This window comes from Microtus oregoni, unplaced genomic scaffold, assembly GCF_018167655.1.
Source record: "Microtus oregoni isolate MIOR12 unplaced genomic scaffold, Mior012 000099F_ref0000060, whole genome shotgun sequence".
NCBI classification, from domain to species: Eukaryota; Metazoa; Chordata; class Mammalia; order Rodentia; family Cricetidae; genus Microtus; species Microtus oregoni.
The window spans coordinates 2,270,759-2,293,644 of NW_024544712.1; the positions used below are offsets into that span (position 1 = coordinate 2,270,759).

At 39.4% G+C, this 22,886-nt stretch overlaps 1 protein-coding gene across 1 annotated transcript in view; it reads left to right on the forward strand.

The window, feature by feature from the left end:
* The window catches only part of LOC121443085 (protein WWC3-like), a 108,211-nt gene that overhangs the window by 34,530 nt on the left and 50,795 nt on the right, over positions 1 to 22,886 (forward strand). The window contains exons 2-5 of the mRNA XM_041644770.1: positions 2,229 to 2,338; positions 4,774 to 4,977; positions 14,948 to 15,024; positions 16,508 to 16,587. Of these exons, the coding sequence (XP_041500704.1) occupies positions 2,229 to 2,338; positions 4,774 to 4,977; positions 14,948 to 15,024; positions 16,508 to 16,587 (471 nt within the window). The remainder of the gene's footprint in view (positions 1 to 2,228; positions 2,339 to 4,773; positions 4,978 to 14,947; positions 15,025 to 16,507; positions 16,588 to 22,886) is intronic.

Here is a 22,886-nt window from a genome sequence, read left to right on the forward strand (position 1 = left end):
TTCTCAATCTCATCCTAACAAGTCAGGAAACATGCTCTTTAGCTAACAACAGCCAAAATAACTTTTTCAAATCCCAGACAGTGCCCAACAGCAATATCCTCATCAGACACGTGATCAGATTCTGAAGCTGTATAACTCATGTGGCATGATATATTTATTCCTCATGTAGTGTTAGCCACAAACACCTTTTTGGCAGCAAAACATCATTTTGATATTTGTACAGTAAAGACATGATGAAGTAACATAGGCATCTTTGGAATGTGGTTAGTGGTTTTTCTCGAAGCCAATGGTTTGGGAAAATGTGGTGGGTGCTATGGCTTTTGAGACCACCTTTAAGAACTTCATCACTTTTCTGTGGTTGAAGAGGCCTTGCTCTTGACATTAACTGAACTCCAAGAGGTGTAACTCCTCTTTCGCTTGCATTGAAAGCAAGCATGTATGATTGTAAGAATTAATGTTTGACATAGAAAGGAAGTGGAATCAGGAAACATGCCAAGATGAAATTCATCAAAATGACCGAAGTACCACTCAGTTTCCTCCAGGAGCAAAGAGTATGGAATTGTTATTTGAATAACTTGATTTTCTTTATAAAAAATAGAAAGGTAGGATCTTATAATTTTCCCAACAATTCTGAAGTCTAAAGTAAGTGGATTAGGCTCAGCCATGGTGTAGAGGTATGTTTCCCACTTGCATATGTTGATTAAATCATATCCTGTGTGTAAATAATCTTAGGACTTATCTGTCTTTGTGTATGGTTCTCTAGGCTTAAATCTGAATATTTACTATGTTGGGATGGCAGTGATATACTCAGGATTCAATTTGTGTTAAGGTAGAACTATTTTTGCTATGATCTGTTCCCATCGTTCACAAAATTCTGCCACTGCTGGTTTAACATGGAAGTATACCATCACACTTTTCCCCCTGGAAGTGAATCCTGTTTCAGATATGTGTTGTGGAATAGTACAGGGAAGTGTGCAATAGGTTGGACTCTTACTGTGCTTATTCTTCCTCCTCATTCTCTTCCTCTTTAATGTACCATGTTTGGGAGGCTATCCACAGACTATTTTATCTTTTATATATTTCTATTTTAGTATTGGCCATAGCTTCTTGAAATCACATGTTTAAAATGAAGATTAAAAGAACATTGAAATCCGTGTTGTTCTGATAGTGTTTTACCAACTTTTCAACCATCCTAGAAGAGATAGCTTTGTGGTCCAACCAGTTTTGGGAAATCTCACGGGATTGGCTACAGTTTCAATGTCTTCAGTTTTCTGCAGCCAGGGACTTGAACAGAAGAAGTGGGAGGATTGAGCTTGTGAAATTTAGATTGTCAGATTCCCATGCATGCCAGTCAGTGTGCATTTATAGAGACAACCAAAGAGATAGCTGCCCAGACTCAGACAATTATAGGTGTGTCCTGTTTTATACAACAGCTGCTGCCCTCAAACCGGCTTGTCAATCAACATGATCATGAGAGTGGGGGAGGGAAGAGACTCTGATTAAAGAAATCCATGGTACACCCTTTACTTTCTCTATCTCCTGGTAAGCCGAGGATCTCTTAATCATATATTCTTTAAGGAGATGTTTGTAGGCATTGTTATTTGGCTGTATTTCTCTAGGAAAAGAAAAAAGGACCCTTTGAAATCTTTGATCCCTACTGTATAAGGAATGCAGAAAGTACTCACAAGGCATCTCACTATATTGTTATATTTCCTGGCTTTTTACTTTTGTGCAGTGGTTGATGTTTGATTTGTTAATGGGTAGAATGACAATATTGCAAGTACCCTGTACATAGACCTAAGGCAGAATTCATGTGTATTGTGTGGAACTGAAAGTTGTGAGGGAGGACATTTGTCAGGGAGTGAGAACAGAACCTGGTTCTCTCCTATTCTGGAAGAGTTACATTCCATTGCCATGGCCTCATTAATCACACTGTGTGGAAGATGACGCTTGTCTTACTTGTTTGGTTGGTCATCGTCAATATCTGTTTTCACTGGTGTTTAAAGTGTGCTTTGCAACAGTATGCTTTTAGTGGTGTGTGTACTTACATTATTATTGATTGTTACTTAAGTAAATCTAGCAAATTAATTTTCAACCAAGTAGTTGGGACAAAAGCTGTCAATTAAATAATATGAATTATAATTCCATATGAAACAATAATTTAGATCAGCAAAATTATTCACATCTGACTTGACTTTGAAATTTGTTTTCACAATTTTGTTTTTCAGGATAACCAAGCCACTAACTTTTGCTGATTGTGTTGGAGATGAACTTCCTTTAGGATGGGAAACTGTATATGATAAACAAATTGGAATTTATTACATGGACCACATAAATAGTAAGTACAGTGCCACATTTTCATTGCTATATGTGAGTTTTCTCTTTTGCTTGTTTTGTTTTTCAGGTTTTTACATATAATCTCAAACATGATAAACCCTTGCTTTGTGAAGCAAAATGATTATGGTGCCCAATGAAATATTAAGGTTTTGTAATATGGTATACTAAGTTTTCTCTAGCTGAATTCTAAATACACAAAGTAGGCATATAGTTGTACCTCAATTCTGGTTTTACTGTTTCCTATAAGGAACAAATTTCCAAGGCATCCAGGAAACAGGAAAACTTCTCATGCTGATTGCAAAGTAGAACTTAGAAGTTCTTAGAAGTTGACATGATTGTCCTTCCCTGATAGACGTCTGGAGACATTTCTTATAGCCAGGCCTGGGAGAGGTGCTGTTGGCATGTTGTGGGTGGAAACTAGGGCTGCTTCTCAACATCCTATATTGCTCAGGATGACTGCACCATACAGAATGAACATACTCCAAATGTGAGTAGAGCTGAGATGTGGAAACACACAATCCGAGGCTGTACCTCATTCAATCTAGTCTTTGCTCTTGGTGTTCTGCATCTTCATCAGCCTTTTTTGACCAATACTCAATTAAAGGTTCCATTTCTGACTCTCTTTGCATTTTAATTCTAGCTTCTATCAGTATTTTTGTCATTGTTATTTTGCCATGGGCCATGTAGCTTGGCTTTGCCTTGACTTGCTTTATTATGTATAGGTCCGAAGATCCACATTGTTCTTTACCTTAGTAACTTTGAAGGTCTTTCCCATGCTGGGCTTGTGGGGCTGACTTCTTGGGTCTAAATCTTTGTGTCTTAGATTTCGGAGCAGTGGAGCTTTCCCATGTGGGTCTCTGAGCCTCAAGCAGTGCAGCTGTTTCAAAGTCTAGTCAGTGATGATTAGAGAAGGGGAATAAGTACTGTCCTAGCCCTGTTACCCTTCTAGGCAGGTATCTAAGTGTCAGGAAGCTTTAAGGGGCAAGTAGGTGGGGAGAGTGTTTCCAAGGAGGTCTTTGGAATAGTTTCTCTCTCTCTCACCCTCTTTCATTCCCTCCCTCCCTGCTACCATCCCTCCTTCTGTGTGGATGTGTGTGTATGCACGTATGTAAATGACAACATTTAATATACCTTTTTAGCTCTGTAAAGTAAAATTCATAGATCATAAAGGAAAATAATTAAAAGTAAACAGTGCAATCCTCCTCTGTCGATTTGTAAAACACTCTCATTTGACCCAAAGGGAAACCCACCTCCTTAAGCAGTCATCCTGCATTCACCTCCATCTCTTTCTTCCCCCTATCAGTCTGGTTTTTTTGTCCCTTCTGCTTTGCCTTTTCTAGACATTTCTTTTTTTTAAATATTTATTTGTTTATTATGTATACAATATTCTGTCTGTGTGTATGTCTGCAGGCCAGAAGAGGGCACCAGACCTCATTCCAGATGGTTGTAAGCCACCATATGGTTGCCAGGAATTGAAATCAGGACCTTTGAAAGAGCAGGCAATGCTCTTAAACACTGAGCCATCTCTCCAGCCCCTAGACATTTCATATCAATGGGCTCAAACACTATGAACCCTATTGGTTCTGGCTTCCTTCAATTAGCATTGTGCTTCTGAGACTCCTCCATATTGGAGGCTCTCCATGCTATTTCAGCATATCTTTATGACCCCTGGCATGTTGTGGGAGGGAGAACTCAGAGTAGGAATTCTTTGAAGATAGGAGTTAGGTTGATTCCCATTGTGACTAAGCTGGTGAAGCTAGGTGATACTACTTATGGTGGAAAGGAAAGCCTAGAATGAAGCAATGTGTGCTGTGTATTTTCTGACATGGTCTTGCTTTGGAGAGTGAAAGGCCATTGTGTGAGAATGAGCTGTGCTCTGAAGACTAGCTTAGAGTTACTTAGATCTGTGTAGGAGTTGAAGTCAGGAAGCAGATGAGAATCACAGGCTGGAACTCAAGAGAAAGATTAGAACTGGAGATATATCTGGGCTCTTCCCAGGCCTGCAGAATGAGAAGGCAGAAGTGGGAAATGTCACAATTTCAACTGTCAAGAGATATAAAGGTCAAGATAGAATATGAAGAGGAGAGGAACAAGCTCAGTTAGGGACAGCAGTGTGTATATTACCCCACATTAAAGAGGTCTGGAAGAATAATGCTATAAATGCCCTATATAGTTCTAAGCTCATTTAGGTTCATTTTATCCAATGTGTATTTTCTTGTATTATCTTTCCTTTCATCTCTGTAGCATTTTCTTTTCTGAGCTTTTGATACCATAGTAGAAGGTGGGCCATTCTTCAGAAAGGTTCATGATGTAGAACCTTCCATATTGTGCAATGTTGTAATTAATTAATTGAGTAGTCACGTAAAACGCCTGTCACTCAACTTGCAGATGTCACCTTGAACTCACTTGTTTGTGATTTTGCCCTTTTCATTTCAGAGCTTACCCAGATTGAAGATCCAAGGGAGCAGTGGAGGCAAGAACAAGAACGCATGCTAAAGGAGTATTTAGTTGTAGCCCAGGAGGCTCTCAATGCGAAGAAAGAAATCTACCAGATCAAGCAACAGCGATTTGAGCTAGCTCAGGAAGAATATCAACAGCTGCACAAATTGTGTGAGGATGATGGCCGCTCATATACCAGCTGTGAGTTGACTTGTCTCCTTCAATGAATATGTTTCTTTAAGGCTCTCTCTTTGCTGAGTTCTCTGAACCATAGTCAGCTTTATTTGGGCGAGACAGCTTTGTAAAGTCTCAGTCACATACTATTAGACAATCTATATTTATTAAGATGTCTATGTTGTATACAGATTCTAGAGTATGGTGACTAACAAAGAAAGATCAGGTGTGAATGGTGTAAAGTAAGCGGTTGAAGGCAGTGATGTGAAACAATCTCCTATTTCGTGATTGTCAGATTTTACTTGGAGGGTTCCACTTAGAGATGGCTGCAGTTAACACTGCTTGACTGAAATGATCTCTTGAAAAAGTTGCAGATGGCTCCATAAGTACGGAATGGGGAGATCCAGGAGTCTGCAAATATGTCAATCTCCTGTCTGTGTAAAGGCTGTTCCTAGGCTTTAGATATCATTAGGCTTTAGACTTGTTGGGCAGAACATTGAAGGAGAAAAAACCCATGTCTAATCCAGGTTTCTCTGATCCTTAAATAAGAGGCTCTCCTCTACTAGTCTCAAAAGGAACCTTGGTTAGTTTAAAGACTGTCAGCGATGGGCTTTCATTTTACAAACACTTAGCAGGCATCTAAGTGTTGAAGGAGCCAGGTTCAGTTTCAAAAGACTAAGCTTTTTGTAACATGATCAGTCACTATTTGAACATGCTTGACCCTTCCCAAAAGAATTGCCTGTGCAGGTATACCTAGCCACCATTGTTCTGGGTGCCAATAATCTTGGAGAGAACATATAAACTTGGTAGTACTAGGTTTTGTTTTTATCAATAAAATCTAGTTGAGACATGGGAGTGGGGAAAATGACTAATGGCACTGCTTTATTTGATGCTGGTAATGGAGCTTTGACCACTAAAGATATAATCTTAGCTTTTTTTCTGTGTTGTAATTCAGAATGGAATTAAGGCCAAATGGTCATATGTTTTGTGTTCTTTTTTTTATTGCAACTACTTCTGAAGGTGCAAAGCTTAGAAGCTAAGGACTTTGGGGAAGGGTTTGCTTCTGAAGCAGGAATTAAAGATATTTCCATTGCTATGTTTCTTGAGGGAATAGAGGCAACTCAGGTATAATGATGTGTTGTTTCCAAGTCATCTTATCTTTTGATCATAAGATACTGGTTTATTTTTTAAACTTTCCAGCAGAAAGTGATAGGTCAACTGAGCACTGAGCTATAGAAGCTTCCTTTTCTCTACACTTTTCTTTTAAGGCGGTGCTCTAATTTTGGTAACAGAGCAATACTGGCTTCATAAAATGTATTGACAAGTATTGCCTCTCCTCCTCGAAAGAGTTAATGAAGATTTGATATCTACACTGCCATAACTTCACCAAAAAAAAGTCCTGGAGCATGAAGTTCAACTGGTCTCTACAATATTTTTTTTGAGACAGGGTCTTTCGCTGAATCTAGGGCTCCCCGATCAGGTTAGACTAGCTGGCTAGTCTACCATGTGGGTCCTAGAAATCCAATTCAAGTGCTTGGGCTTGGCAACAAGTGCCCCACCCACTAATCTATCTTGCTACCCCTTTCTCTGTTTTAATTTTTTAAGAACTGAACTGTAGGTTAATGATTTAAAACTTTCTTAATTTTTACATAATTTTTAAAAATATAAATTTTTCTCCCTCAAAATTTAGTATGCTGTTTTTCCTTTCATTTTTTATGTGCTTCAGAATAATTTCTCAATTTTTATAAATTAAATTTGACTCATGGGTTCTTTAGAAGTAAATTGCTGGACTTTAAAAAGATGCGCAGTTGCTGCTGATTTATTGCTATTGAAATATTGCTGATCTACTTTGCTATTTATTACTACTAATCTATTGCTCCCAGAAACTATACTAGGTAAGATTTCGTTCTTTTGAGATATTTTAATGGCCTAGCATGTATGGCTATCATAGTATCAGAAGGTTACAGACTTAGAGCCTCAAAGTCACACCAAACTGAAACATTGGCTTATAACTGGGTCTGAAGTCATATAGTTAACAATTCTTAACCTTCGAAACAACTACATGGCAGAAATAAGGTTAATTAAATAAATTAATTATGATTAGCATTTTTGTAGCTAAAGAAGAGGCAAATATTGGCAGGGTTTTGTTGTTATGATTCATTTTAATACTATGTTTTTTCCCAGAAACCCTTATGTGCTTTATCTATTGCTTGTTTTGGTTAGGTTTCCAAGAAAGAATCGCAATTCTGAATTTAGAAGAAGGGACTAGATGTAATGGAGAGATGACTCAGTAGTTAAAGAGTACTTGTTCTTGCAGAGGACCTGGGTTTGGTTCCCAGCATCTACATGATGGCTCACAACTCGAGTTCCAGGGGGTCCAAAGCCCTATTTTAAGCTCTATGAACAAAAGGCACATGAGATACACAGACATACATGTGAGCAGAGCAAAACACTTGTACACATAAAATAAAATCAATAAATCTAAAATCAAATTTTGTTTTAAAAAGAAAGAGAAGGAATACATGTCAGAAAAACTTGAATGAGGCAGGGCATTGCTGCCCATACCTTTAGTCCCTGCAGGTGGCTCTCTGTGAGTTTGAGGCCAACCTGGTCTACTTAATGAGTTCCAGGACAGCCAGGGCTGTTAGAAAGAGAAAACCCTGTCTTGAAAAACCACATTCGAAAAGAAAGAAAGGAGAAAAACTTGAACAGTCTTTCTTACCAGTGACTGGAAAAGTAAAACCGAGTCAAGGGAAGGTATGGGCCATGGCCTAGAAACTACCAATTTAGTTTGGTTTGAGCATGGAGCCTCAGCAGTGTATGACCTTGAAAATACAAATATCCTTAAAGTACTCACTTTGGGGAGGAGTGAGTTTGGGGGGAGCAGTGTGGTGCTGAGCCTATGGAGCAAGATTATTCACTGCTTAATGTCCCATGGAGTTGAGACACTGACAAGATTATTTTTTATGTTTCCATGGGCTTTTCAGTCCCTTGATATTTGGGCAAATAAGGAATTATATTCAATTATATTTCTTCCTCAGTTAGAAAGACTTAAGATACTGTCTTTGAAGGGACCTCTGTGTCTCCAGTAGAGGTAGCTGATGACTCGGTGGTGTAGTCATGTTAGGACGTGTTCAACAGGTTCCATCGCCTGACCTGCTAGAAGTAACCTTCTAGACCCAGTGTCTTCTCCAGGAGTAGGCTATCTTGAAGGCCAGAGTTGGGCCTGCCTGTTTTCAGGAAAAGGCTGAAGATGCCAATGGAGCTTCCTGGGGCCTATCAACTCACCAGGGAAAAAGTCAGCTATGAATGGAATCTAGGAGTTAATCCAAGTGGTTTATCAAGTGGCTGCTGTCCCTAGGGTTTCCACCAGGCCTTTTCAGTGTTCTGTTTAACCTGAGCTACTGATTACAAAGAGGAAAACGCTGCTAGTCATGACTCAACTGAATTCTTTCTAGCCACAGGGTAAAGTTCAGTATAGTGATCCTGTTGACTTAAATGCCTGTGCTCTAACAGATGGTTTATAGGCATCACTAGAGGGCCTGGAACCGTGTTTAGGAGCTGCTTCTGGCTGACTCCATAGCACACCTGGCTCCAATCAGCCACATGGGATGTCTCTATATGCCAGCTAATCATTTCAAGCAAGGAGGTAGCTAGCTATTTCTTTGCTGTGGTACTGGATACTGAGTGCTATTTATCTAGATTTGCTTTCTATTAATTACTTCCTCCATTGATAATAACTTGAAATGAAAGGAAAACAGTATTCAATAAGCTAATATTTCTTGTATGTTAGTATGATTGCCATTGATAATCACATGCTGTGATCTTCATTGTTTTCTCAAAAAAAAAGTGAATATGAGGCTGGGGAGATAGTTTTAGTCATTAAAATGCTTGCCTTGTAACCATTAGGATCTGAGTTCAATCTCCAGAACCCATGTAAAAAAGCTGGGTATCGTGCCACATACTTGTAATCCTAGCACTGAGGAAGGTAGAGACAGGTGGATTCCCCAAGGACCACTGATCAGTAAGCCTATTTTACTTGGCAGTTCCAAGTCAGTGAGAGAGCTTGTCTCCGAAAAAAAAATGTGGTACCTAAGAAACAAAATCTGAGCCTATCTTTGATCTCCACTACACTTGTGCTCTGGCACAGATATGAACAAACAGATTTATACACAAGCAAATACTCCCCCCCACATACACAGAGAGAGGAGAAGCGGGAGAGAGAATGAGAAACAATATCATTTGGACTAAATTATTTCTTTAAGGTAATGTACCCAGGAGATGATTGGACTTAGATTGGAACCCAGATGTGTTTGTGACATTCAGTTCTCTGTACTCTTTCTTAGACAAGGAAAAGGCATATCAGAAGTGCTGATTGCAATTTTGAAACACATTTAGCCCTCCTCCATTTCCAAGTTATCTGAAAATAATGACTGACTATAAATTAATAAAGTGTCTAAAACTTATGCAAAACACATGAGGTAACTACAAGTGAGAGCACTTTCTATTTCTTGACTTTCTTGTGGACCACATTGGATCAATAAATCATCCATTCATTTTTTGCGCAGACATTTAGTGCTTGCTGTTGGTATGAACTAAATTCTGGGGACACAATTCATCCCTAATGGCTGATTGTCAGAACAATGAAGTAACAATGATACACTTAGAAACAAACTAAAACAGCCATTTCTAATGCTGGAACAAAAGGATATCGAGAGTATTGGAGGACTGGAAGTGCATTTTGCCCACACTCTTCACGCATTTACCCCTGAGTTATAGAATCACTACAATGAAACTCCATTCACTGAAGGAAAATTTTGTGCCAATGCTGGGCCATCTGGTATCTAATAGTATCTGCACCTTGTTCCTGACTAAAACAAATTCAGATTCTCTGCTGTATTAGGGAAAACATGTCTCCAGGAACAGAGATCACAACCCTCCTTCATGTCTATGAGTACCTGAACTCACTGCCTATTGTACAGTCCTATTTTATGTTTTGTAGACCACTCAAGATGAAACAGTTCTACACTGGACACACCCCTACTTTTTCCTACAGCTCCATTTTGTAGAATTCTCTTCTACATTTTTCATTGCAACATGTTCTTCGTTTGCCTTCCTTTTACTGATTAATGCATTCTTTATCTCAGCAATTTTTTTCTGTAGTTACTCCCTCATTCTTGTGAAACTCTAGCCTCTGCATGAATTTAGATGAACTATGTGACCATTTGCAGGAGCCTTTGGAAAACAGTTCTTGTCTGTGGTAGAACTGTAGTCTAAGCCACAGGTCTGCAAACTATGCTAGGCCTGCAGGCTGAATTCTATCCATGAAGGTGTTTGTGAAAACATCTTCTTGGAACTGAGCCATGACCATTTACTCACTTATTGTCTATGGCAGTTACAACAGTGAATAAAGTATTTGAGACAGGCTGTATGGCCCAGAGAACTGAGAAAATATATTTAATATTTGTCTCTTTATGGGAAAAGTTTCTCAACCTCAGTCTACACCAGTTGTCAACCATGGGGAACAAGTCTCCTGGAGGGCCTTTATCAACTGCTACTGCCTGTTAATTAGCTGTGGATGGAGTTGGACATTTTTATTGTTTGTTCCTTTACAGACTCTCAGGTAATTCTTGAGTTGAGGTCTGGTGGCCTAGATGGCCTGTGACTTGTCCCATCTAGCAGCAGGAATGTAACTTTATTATCATGGTTCCAAGAATGAGCTGAGCTGCCCCAAGTGTCTCTGGGTGCCTGGGAAAGAGGCAGCCTTATCTCCGGTGAGAACGTGCTGACTCATCCTGGATTCTTTGGTCAGGTGGTGGCAAAGCTTGACCTTATCAGCCATCAGTGCTGCCAACATTCTTTCTGAGGCTCCAAGCCTATCCCACTCAGACTATCTTCCATCGGCACTCTGCTAAAGGTTTTCTCATCTGCTTGTCTGGCTTAGGATGAGGGCTTTAGGCAATCCTGTCATCCTTTTGTTTCCCTTCCCACAGGCAGGTTGGAGCAGGCCAGAGAAAAATAGATCACACAGCATTTTTCTCACATGTTAGTCAGCAAGCCTCAATTTCGAAGGCTACAGATGGGCAAGCATGTTTACTGAGAATTACTCACCAGGCTCTCAATTCCTAGTTGTGATTCCTCCTGTGAATGATGGTATAGTGCAGGTCAAGTCACCACAACCCCAGGATTTTCCTGTATATAAGAGGAAAAATATTATCCTTTTCCCTGCTTGGCAAAGATTTTGTGAAAATAGGCAAAATGCATGTGAAAGGCACTCTATGATAATAAGGTATACTTTGACTTGTTGTGGTCTAGCTAAAATTATGTCATTATTATTATATCATCCAAAGCAACATTATATTCCTGAACAGACCCCCCTTAAGTTTAATGTCTTTCTACATTGAATTGTCAAAAGAGAAGAGGTACTTGGGGTGGCAGTCTGATCTTTATTATAAACCTCAGGGCTGGAGGTAGGCGGCTATCATGTAATAAAAGTGACATGTGTGCTGTGAGAAGGAGTCAGGAGTCCAAGCTATTCCTTGGACTCTGAGAGTGGTTCTGATAGACTTACTGGAACTCAGCATTTTATTTATAAGTTGAATTATACTATTAAAAGTTTTGCAGTGCTCACAACTATTCTTAGCATCTGGAGATTAAATATATTCACAGCCTTGGGTGCCTGGACTGCCTTTTCCTTCATCTCAGACTTGGGATTCTTAATTTTAGACAGGAACAGAAATGGTTTCAGTGTAGCCTGGACACTAGCAATTCTTGAACAATGGAATCGTCCCAAGATTGGGTTGGGGATTTTCATTGGTGGATTTGGAGCCTCTGTGGTGGTAGTCTTGTTTCATGGAGCACCCCATCTATCTTAAGTATACCAAGCATGGCTACTAATTGGTGTTATGGTTTTGTTAGGGAGAAGCACGAGGTGCAGGTATGGAGGGGTTCCTGTGTAGATGTACAGTAGTGGCCACCTCAGCTCTCATGTGTTTTTCAAGTCCCTGCTAATTTTTCCTATAAAATTTCAAAGGCGGGAACATTTTTTTGGTCTGTGTTACTTAGTATGTGTGTGTTTTCAAGTGTGCACCTATATGTGTGTGTGCATGGGTGCACATGTGTGCATATGAGTGCACATGTCTGTGGAGACCAGACCTCAGGTATTGTTCCTTAGGGACTTTCTAACAACTATTATTTACTTTTTGGAGACAGAGTCTCCCACTGATTAGGCTAGGCTGTCTGGCCAGCAAGCCCCAGGGATTCAGCTATCTCTGTCTTCTTAGCACTGGAATTACAAACACATACCACCATACCTAGCTTTTTATGCAGGTTCTGAAGATTGAATTCTGGTCCTTATGCTTCTGTGGCAGGTACTTTATACCCTGAGCTTTTTCCCAGGCTCTGCTGTTACTAGCTTTTAACATGGGATTTTTGTTGTTTTGGTTTGTTTTCAAGACAGAGTTTTTCTGTATAACCCTGACTGTCCTGAAACTTACTGAGTTTAAGGCTGTTGAATTTTGATGGTAGGGTTAGTTTCTAGTCTCAGTGGGAAAGATCCCAGATGTTAACAATTGCCATTATCCTCCTGTTTTAAGTTGACAAGTTTAACTTGAATGTATTACATTTAACCAGAGACCTTTAAGCCTGGTGTAGTGTATGTGTGTGTGTGTGCGTGTGCGTGTGTGTGTGTGTGTGTGTGTGTGTGTGTGTAATAGTGGGCATACACAACATGTGTGGAAGTTAGAAGGCAACCTTACCTGTTGGTCTTTACATTCCACCTTGAAACATAATATCTTGTTGTTGCACACACGTGTTGCCAGATTAGTTGACCTAAAAGCCTCTGCAGATTCCCCTGCTTCCACCTCTCATTTTGTTGTAGGGACACTGGGATTACAGATGTGCAGTACTACACCTGGCTTTACATGAGTTCTGGGGATTTATCTTAGGTCTTGATGTTTGGGTAACAAGTACTTTGCCAATTAAGCCATTTCCCTAGCCCTGATGTGGAGGTTTTTTATAAATGATTTTTGCCTGTTAAAAACATTGTCTGAGGCACTGGAGAGATGGCTCACCAATGTCTTTCAGGACCCAGGTTTGATTTCCAGCCACCCACATGGTGGCTCACAATCATCTATAACTCCAGTTCCTGCAATCCAATGTCCTCTTTTGGCTCCGTGGGCACCAGGCACTCCGTAGTATATAGACACACATGCAGGCAAAATACCCATACAATTTAAAATTGTTTAAAAACAACATTGCTTGAGCCATAACATTCATTGTTGATCTTAAATGAAACTCACGAATCAGGTAACATTGATAGTTCTATAGAATTTGGAAATAAACATTCTTATCTAAGATAGAATTCTGGTGTGTGGGTAGGTTGGGTGGGGGACTGCTGTCGGTTAAATGCCAGACTGTTTTCATGCTATGAAATTGTCTATGAATGATCTGTATCCCTTGCCTAAGAATTTTGGATTTTGTTCTTGTTTGTGACAGGGTCTCACTCTGTAGCCCATGCTGGCCTTCAGCTTAAAGCAGTCCCTTTGCCTCAGATTCCCAAGTCCCGGATTACAGGTGTGAGCTACCATGACCAGCTAAGAATTGCATTATAAAAATGTTTTCCTCCATGTCCTTGGAAGACCACAATTCTAAGTATATGACAATTTGAGATAAAACTGGCAGACATTGCACTCTTCCAGATATTTATTTCCAGTAGATTCGGTTGTTTGAAGTTCTGACTAAATGAGGCTGAAATAGTAGGTTTTCCATAGAGCTGTTTTTAAAATAGGAGCTCTGAACTGCTCAAATTAACTTTGGATGTGGTTCTAATTGAAGTTTTAAATAATCTTGCTGTGTAAGCTACTTGATGGTTTTAAGCTGTCCTTTCCAATATAAAGTGAAGAAAGGATCTTGAATTAAATTCTAGTTGTGAGCATCTAAGTTAAACCATGAGAGTGTCAATCATAGGAACTAAAATCACAGGAGTGAAAGAACGGGACAACAAGCACCAGGAAGCTGATAATACTTGAGTGGGTTGGCTCACAAATGAAGATCATGAAACTGTGGAAGAGAAGCGAAATCAAGTTGCCATAATACAAACCACCAAGCCTTCAACTATGTAAACAAAAGTCATAGTAATAAAAGGAAAAAACAGCATAGAAGGTGAGGTGGGCAGGGACAGATACTGGCTATCTCAGCCACTTGAATGCCAGAAAGGGTTTGTAGCTTTGTGTGGACCAGAACAAATCTGTGGGGTTTATTCACCCCAGGTATTGACTAGTCATACCAATGACACTGTGTCTTTAAAAAGCATTAAATCACATATTTGACACTGTTTAAGAAACTATAGCTTTCTTATTTTAGCCAGACATCCAAACAGACTGAGGATCAAAGTGTGAACATATTAGTTCAGTTTCTAAGGAACAAATAATCACACTGCCTTCAGTCTGGTTAGACGGACACAGTAACTAGATTTTGGCAGAACTGGAAAGCTATCTGCCTTTTAATATTTATGTTCTTAGTGGTTTTTTTTCTTTCTCATGGCAACACTTACCCATCTGGAGAATATAGATGTAAAGACAATAAAGATAAAATCCTTTGACATGAAACCATGGGGAATAACAATAGTTAACTTTATGATTCCATCATTTAGTCACTTCTGTGTGTTTATATGGGAAAGAAAGTAACTAAACAATTTTCCATACCATATTTTTTCTCTCATGTCTATGTGGGCTTCACCCCGCATAGATTTATAATAGAAGTAAACAGTTTATTTACCTGTCACTTACGCTTTTTTATGTGAACATGTATTAAATTCGAGTGCAAAAATCAAACCTCAAGAAGATTTGAGGTTGTGAAATGTTAATAATTTTGGAGCCAGAATCCATGTGTAAATCCCAGACTGAGAATCAGTTATTAACATGGTGAATCAGAAGTTTCTTTTGTTCATTTATTTTAAAGACCCTGTTATAAAATAAAACATTTTCTTTTTCCTTAGCCTTCTCCGGATATTCAACTAATACAAAATATGATCCACACCAGATTAAAGCAGAAATAGCAAGTCGCCGGGACAGGGTAAGTAAAACCAGGGTTTTCACAAATGGAAGCACTGTATGTATTTTTATGTAATGATACTTAATCGTGTTTCATTGTGTGGTCATTGATATGTCTGATACCAAGATATTGGTAAGATTTTTATTTCCCAAATTATTGTTGCATTTTGCTTTATTTTGCACTTGTTTTGCAATAGCATAAAAATATTTTGTTTTGAAGCTGTTGCTCATCAGGCAAAAAGTAGCCAGTATCCATTGCATGTTTTATAGGATAGACTATAAACCATCCAACCATTTGGGAAGATGGAACGGTGTCTGGGCCCAGTGCCACAGCGCTTCCAGTAGAATATTGCTTTTGACCCTTGGTATCTGTTGTTCTCCTTGAGTTGCTAGTCTAGAGCCAGTTCCTAATAGCCAGTGCTTCATCAAAAGGATTCTGATCCTTCCCTGGTGACACCTACATTCATTAAGTGACACTTTGTCTCATCCCTTTAGGCCCTTATTCACCTGCTTGTCTGAGAGAGGATCCGTATATAGTTTTGTGACAAAGCTCGGGAAATATCTTGGTAATGAGGCCTCCTCTTTTACTGGTGTGCCATTCCATAAAATAGGCTTTGTGTGTTTCAGTTCTCAAGTTTTAAACTCAGCAAAAAAAAAAAAAAAAAAAAAAAAAACCACCTGTAGATCTTAAATTCGCAGGTTTGTAGGCCTATTACCCTGTGGTTTGATGGAAACATAGATTAGGTTCCAGAATCTATTTAAGGAATCATATCAGGGAATTGAGGTTCAGGTAGTCAGAGGCTCCAAGTATCCTTGGTAACATCTATGAGAAATAAATACAAGTGAAGATGACAAAATTTTACATTTTGTGATATGTACATTGTTAGCCTCAAAAACAACAACTAGTCCCCACTTGCATAGGACCTGTCAGGATTAGGGGTTTAAAAATTATTCATTGGAAAATTTCATACATGTATATAATGAAATATAATCATGTCCACTAACCATTTCACCCCTTCCAACTCTTCCCCTATCCTCTCGACACATCTCTTTTCCAACTTTGTGTCTTTTCTTTCTTTCTTTGATAACCTAAGTCCAATTAGTGTTTGCCCATATGTGTGGGTATCTACTTCAGCATTGGGAGTTCTACCAGTGACCACATTCTGACAAGAAGATGTTTTTTCCTTCCCCATCAGCTATTAACTTCTCAGTAAGGGACCCTCTTCTCCATCTATGCTGGAATTGTGGCTGGCTTGATTTTGTGCAAGTCTTGTAGCAAGTAGCCAGAGTTGCTGTGAGTTCACAAGAGCAACACCATTCTATATCCAAAAGACAGTTTTTCACAGCACTCCTTAGGAGTGGGTTTTTTTTTCATCTAAGCAAGGCAGTTTTCCTAGAGTAGTGGAGAGTGGGTGATTCATGCAGTTGAAAGCTAAGGAATAACTTGGATGACTATTGTACAAATAATTTATTGCTGCTTGGAATTGAAAAAAAATTGTTTTCAGCTTTCCAGATTAAAACGAGAGCTGACCCAGATGAAGCAGGAGCTGCAGTACAAAGAGAAGGGTGTGGAGACCCTACAAGAGTGAGTTACTTGCATGTGTACATGGCGGCATTTTCTTGTGATTTCCTTTTTTTCTGACACATTTCATACCTGAACACATTGTGTTCAAAAGTCTCAAGACTGTAGCTTTTATGCTTTCATTTTTGCTCATTATTTTCTAATCTCAAACATCAGAATCTTTCTTTTCCCTGCAGATACCTTATTTCTTCAAATGGAAGTACTTGGGAAGCAAAACCCTTTTTATATTTATGCATACTTTTTAAATAGATGTACTGCTTAAGACTCACATGACTATTTACCTTTAAATTCAGGATTGTATTAGTTTCTCTTAAAATTTTTAATTCTAAATTTAATTATAATAAAATTACAGTCTAGTTTCTCAGTCTCAGTAATCACATCTGAAGTTCTCAGTGGTCACACATGGGAAGGACATATTTTCTGTACCATGACAATAGTGATATTTTGGGCTAGTTGTCTCTTGGTGTGGACAATCCTGCACACCAAAGAACTGTGCAGCAACCAACTCCATTGTGACAGTTTGTAATATATCCAGACATAGTCAAGTGCCTGCAGTTGAGAAGCACAGGGATAATGGGTACACACTGGCTATAGACTCCCATCACAGAAAGTACTGCTGGACAGTGCAAGACTAATTCCTTTTCACCCTTGCAGTTAAAACCGTATTCCTATAAACAGTTTGAGGAGAAATTTCTTACAATTCAATTTAATTTAATACAATTGTATTAAATCAGGACATTAAGTGAATGAGAGTCAGGTTATAGATGGTGATAATGTTGGCCTGAAAGAATTAGTCTTCTTAAGAAAGTAGTGTAGACTTATTTCTTCAGAGACCTTTCAGAGCCTGGTTCCACTGGCTAAACTTGGCATGTGCTTTCTGTGCCTGTGTTTCTCCTCTTTACTCGATTGTCTTAGCCATTCTGCTTGCTACAACAAAATACCATCTACTGGGTGGCTTAAAGAACTTTTATTTCATAATTATGCATGTAGTCTGGAAGTCTGAGTCTGTTCCTAGAAATGACCCAGTTCCAGACTTGGAGTCACCTTTACACTGACTGTATCCTTACATGGCTGAGAGAGATTGTGTAAGTTTTGATCTCTCTTCCTTTTCTTTTGAGGGCATTTGTGGGTACACATATGACCTTTTCTAACCACCAGCCCCATCCAAGTACCTTCACATTAGAGCCCAGGGCTTCAACAGAAGAATGGTGGAGGGGTAAAAATATGCAGTTGATTAGCAGCGCTGTTCAAATTATTTGCCCAAAATGTAAAATTACCTGGTATCTAGTTAACCTTCAACCAAGGTAGGGGGTCCATCTGTAATGGTTATTGTAATTGGAAAAGATGAGCAGCATAGCATGTTTTGTATCCTGGATTCACACTCAGTAACACTGTAACAATATGAGGGCAATGCTGATCTGTGTGGGGAATTAATAGATGTGTGTTTGTTGTGTGTATTTACCTCAGCCTTGTGCGAGGGGTATGATCTGGTCATATCAGATTATTTTTGATCATTAAATTGAGATTGACTTATTTTTCCTTTTTCATATGTATGTGTTTGGGGTGTGTTTGTGTGTGCTTGTTTGAGTGTGGGTGGACCTGCATGTCATGCATGTGGAGGCCTGAGGCTGCCATCCAGGAGTCTTCATCACTTTCCACCTTATTCATTAAAATAGGGATTCTCAATGGAACCCAGAACTCCTGTTTCCACCTTATGAGTACTGGAGTTATAAGCAGGCTGTCACACTACCTGACAATTAAATGGGTTCTGGTGATCGAAATTCTGAAAATTCTGGCCTTCTTATTTGTTGCTTATCCAGCAAGTACTTTAATTTGTGAACCACTTATCCAGCCAGAGACTGACGTTTGTAGTCAGCCAGGATTGGGGTTGGTTCAGGGTTGCTTTATGTGTTCCTTTTATATTAAGGTCATCTGGGTACCAGGGAAGACACAAAACAGAAGATTTGTTGGATTTTGCTTGGGGGAACTTGGCATTTTCTGACCCTGACTCCCAGGAATGTTAAAAAGGTGACAGTTTATTCAGAAACCCAGGCATGCCCCCTGCAGGTGGGTTTTGATAAGCCGATCAGCTAATGCCTTCTGAGCTCTTTTAAAGTCATTATCCCTCTTTGTTCTTTACTAGTAGCACTGAGCAATCTGTGTGGTCTGCCTGGGTTTTGGTTCTGCAATCTGAGATTCTTTGAATTAGCACTAGTCAGTTAGCACAGCTGTTTTTATTTTGCTTTTTAAAAGTTTTGTCTTAAGCAAATCAAGCCTCTTCTCCAGTGCTGCTCTGTAGGAAGCTGGATTGTCACTGTATGCTTCCTGGCTACTGGCTTTGTTGCTCATTTGGTCTGCTTGATGCAGTGCTTCCCAGTGTATTATTGGTGCAGGCTTTTTATCTACCCGTGCCTCCTCCATCATTCAGAGAGCCTCCAGATCTCTCAACACTTTCGAAGTTACTTCCCTGTGTGTTATGACTGTTCCTTTAAAAGGGATGAATAAAAGGGATGAAAAAGTTGCCTGGACTATGTAGTTAAATAGGAGGTTGATTTTCCTGCTTTCAATGCCTTTTGCTACAGTAGCTTTACTCCTGTGTGGGATAATCTGAGATTTTGATAGTGGGCTCTTTCTTTGTATGTTGGAAGCTGTGCTCCACTTAATTTTTTTGTTGTTTTTTTTTTTACTTAAAAAATGTTCTGACTATGGTTCAGGAAGATTCTGAGGGTGTACAGTAGATTCAAAGCTCATAGGGAGCCAATTCTTGTGCTTTTCCCCAAAGGCTTTTTCAGGGAATTGCTGAGCTTGGTGCCCAGTGCTTCTCATGGCCCATTGTGGATAGCCCATTTCCCAGTTTGAATACAAAGTTTATAGTATCCGGTTAAGATTGAATAATCTGGAACATAAAATATGCTGGGAACTGGAAAATGGACTTCCCTTTTGGCCTTGCCAGGAAGTAGTAGTTCACCTGGAGTAGCTGTAAGTGGCTCAAGCATAGGAGGTGGCCTCTGTTTCTCCTGCTATGTAGTATGAATGAACACAGGGAGAAGCTTAATTTCGTGCCTGCAACTGACATGACATTAATTGGGGTTCTAAAAGAGAGAGGTATGATGATTCTAGTTAGTTTCTGCTTGTCTTAGCAAACTCCATGCTTGGGAACAGTCATTGTAAACTTCTGTCTTTCCAAGGGGAGGCTCTTCCTGCATGTCTGAGCTCATAGAGGATACCCACACATACCTGTCAAAAGGTAGATGGGGAGATTGTGGACCTAGCCTTGGTCCTGAGGGAGGAGCTTACCTTTATTTCTGTGCCCTACCAGAGGGCCAGGCTCCAAACACCTTTTAGGAAGGAACTCCCTGAGAAAGCCCTACTTGAATAGCATGTTACTGCTCTGTTGGAAGCTGCATTATCACTATGTCTTTACTGTATTCTGTGATACAACCTCAGGAAAAGGAGAAAACATAGATAATTGCATCACTCTTAAAATTCTTTGCAAGTGAAAAACAAGCTGATACCTTGCCCTGAGTACCACTGACTAAGAGATTTTTTTTTACATCCTAATTTTCTGCTGTTTCAAACAAATAAATCATGCATATTTATATTGTTCATGGCGAAATTGTTTGAGAAAAAAATGGTCATCCCACTGTCACTGTGAAATCAAGACTCTAAATTCAGATAACAAATGAAGTGTTGTACATAAATGTGAAGCTTATGGTTTTGTTAGTTGTTTAATTACTAACGGTTTAGGGCCGCAGCCTTAGGTTTTCCTCCAGAAATTGTCTGCTGTTCTTGCTTCCCAGAAGCTTCAGAGCACCTCAACAGGAGTTTGGCTGCTTATAACATTTTAAACTTGACTTGTTTATCTTGGTGAATTTCCTGGCTAGCAAGGAAATCCATCATTATGCTTGAGTCCAAGGGAGGAAAAAAGAATCTTTTGTATTTTTTTAAATCTATATATGCTGTAAATATTTGTGGAGGGGAGCTGGCCTTGGCTATATTCCCCAGATTAATGATGAAGTTTTTATTTGTGTGTGTGTGTGTGTGTGTGTGTGTGTGTGTGTAGAGATGCAAGTTTTCAATGATAGAAGACATATAAAAGGAGAGAGAAGAATATAATTAAAGCCTCCTATAGCCCTCACCCTATTTTAACACCACAGTGCCTAGTCTTAGCAAATATATAGCCCTGTCTCATTCCCTAAGTTCTTACTGAAACAAATCCCCAAATCACATTTAATTGATAAATCTTTTTCTAAAGCTACAGACCCCTTTTAGAATGTAATCTGAGTCCTACTATCCCACTTACTAAGCACCCATCAGCAAAGAGCTTCCTTGTTTCCCCATTCTGTTTGGCTCCAGATTCCAGTGAGGCCCACACAGTGCATTTGTTTGGTGTATCTGTTAAATCTCTTCATCTGTGACTCTTCTCCTTTTTTTTTTCCTGATAACTGATTTGTTCAGGAAAAGAATTTGTGTGGCCTGTATGGTTTCCCTGATTTAAATTTCAGTTCTTGATTTTCCAGATTTTCAGTGAATTCTGGCTTTGGTGGCTTGCTACAGCCATGCATAATGTTTCCTCTAAGCTTTCTGTCTCCTTTTGTACATGTGTATCTCTTAGGATAAGTACTTAAAAGTTAGTTTCATTGGTCACAGGATAAATATATTTCTCAAATATTGGACATTGCCAAATTTTCTTGCAGCAGCTGCATCATTTTGTCTTCCTACCATTGGAAGTGAACATTTCTGTTTTCCATGACTTTGCCAACAGAATGTATTGACAAGCTATGGCATTTTTGCCTCTCTCATTGGTGAATGAAAGCATCTATGGGTGTTATTCACTTGCATTTATTTCCCTCAGGGATCTTTGTAAAAGTCTTCAGAAAATAGAAGCATTATTTATCTTGAAAAATGTCTTAAGTGAGCTATTTCAGTGAAAGATCACTGGACTCTGTTGCCCTCAAGTTTTTGGAACCTAACTTGAAAATTATCTTAATGTGACTCATTGCTAGTGTCCAGAGGCAAATAGAAGGGTGCAAAAACTAAAGCATATTGGTGGAATGAGCAAACATAAGAATGTGCTAGGCATGCTCACAGGTATGGACAGAATCCCCTTGGTAGTGCCCCATTTGGAGAGCAGAAGTGAAACTTGTGCTAATTCTAAGCTGTCTGGACTGAGAAGCCCACTTAACATGGCTTTACTCTAAGTTTCTCCTTACAATGCAATGTCCCTGATACTGGTTTGATGGCCAGAATGCTGTCCTGACTCCCTTACTACCATATTTGTTGTTTGTGGTGTGATATTTCCACACTTGGCACCCAATCCCTCTCACAGATTCTTCTCTGTCCGCTCTGAGCTGAACCACTGTTGTGATTCATGATTCTTGTGAGTAACCACAGAGATTCTTTTTAAATATCTCCCCACCTTATGATTCTCATGCAGCCTTCTCTCTCTCTCCTAGAATATAAGATAGATGTTTGATGAGTTAGCCTACTGGACCAACTTCATTTGCCCCTAGTTTCAATCTCATTCATCCATGCCAGTCCCCTTGACCACCTTGCTAGCTGGGACACTTGCTTTTAGTACTGGTGCTTACTGCCTAAATTCATCCTTTTTTTTTTCTGTGGGTTTCTGGGGCAAGTAACATCTTGTTTATATCCTTGATGAACCATCCTATTGAAAGAGGCAAACTCTCACTTACACGTGGACCCTAAAGTGGCTTCATTTTGTTTAAAACTATGGATTCATGATTTTTATTTTGCTGGTTACCTTAATGATTCAAGTGACACTTTGCCTTGGTTTCTACCCCACCAGGAGGACTCAGACAATTTCTTGAACAGTGATAACTCAGCATAATGAATGGATCCTAGTCTGAGTGCTGTGGGAGTGACTGATACCATGGTCTCTGCTAGCTGTCATGTCATTTACTTCACCCATAAATACTGGGGCCCTCTGAGCCTTGAGGAAAGGTCATCCTCAGTCCAAAAGTTTTGGGCTGCCAGGATCTTAGGGAGATCTGTTAATTGGCCTGGTTACCTTCTTATTAACTGCTCAAGTATTTACTTCTGCTTTACATTTTGGATTATGTTTCATTTGAGCCCTGGGCTTTAAGAAGTTCTGTTACTTATGTCTGCTATTCACATTACCAAAAGGAGTGTCCACTAAGTGGTCCAATAACCAGTTTCTACTAGGTTCTTTCCTACCACTCTGTGAGCTTCTCAGGCTTACAGTTGAGTAAGGAACTTCCAGTTGAGGATGGATAAGAGTTACACCTATTTGCTTAAATGAGAATGACTACACACTTCTA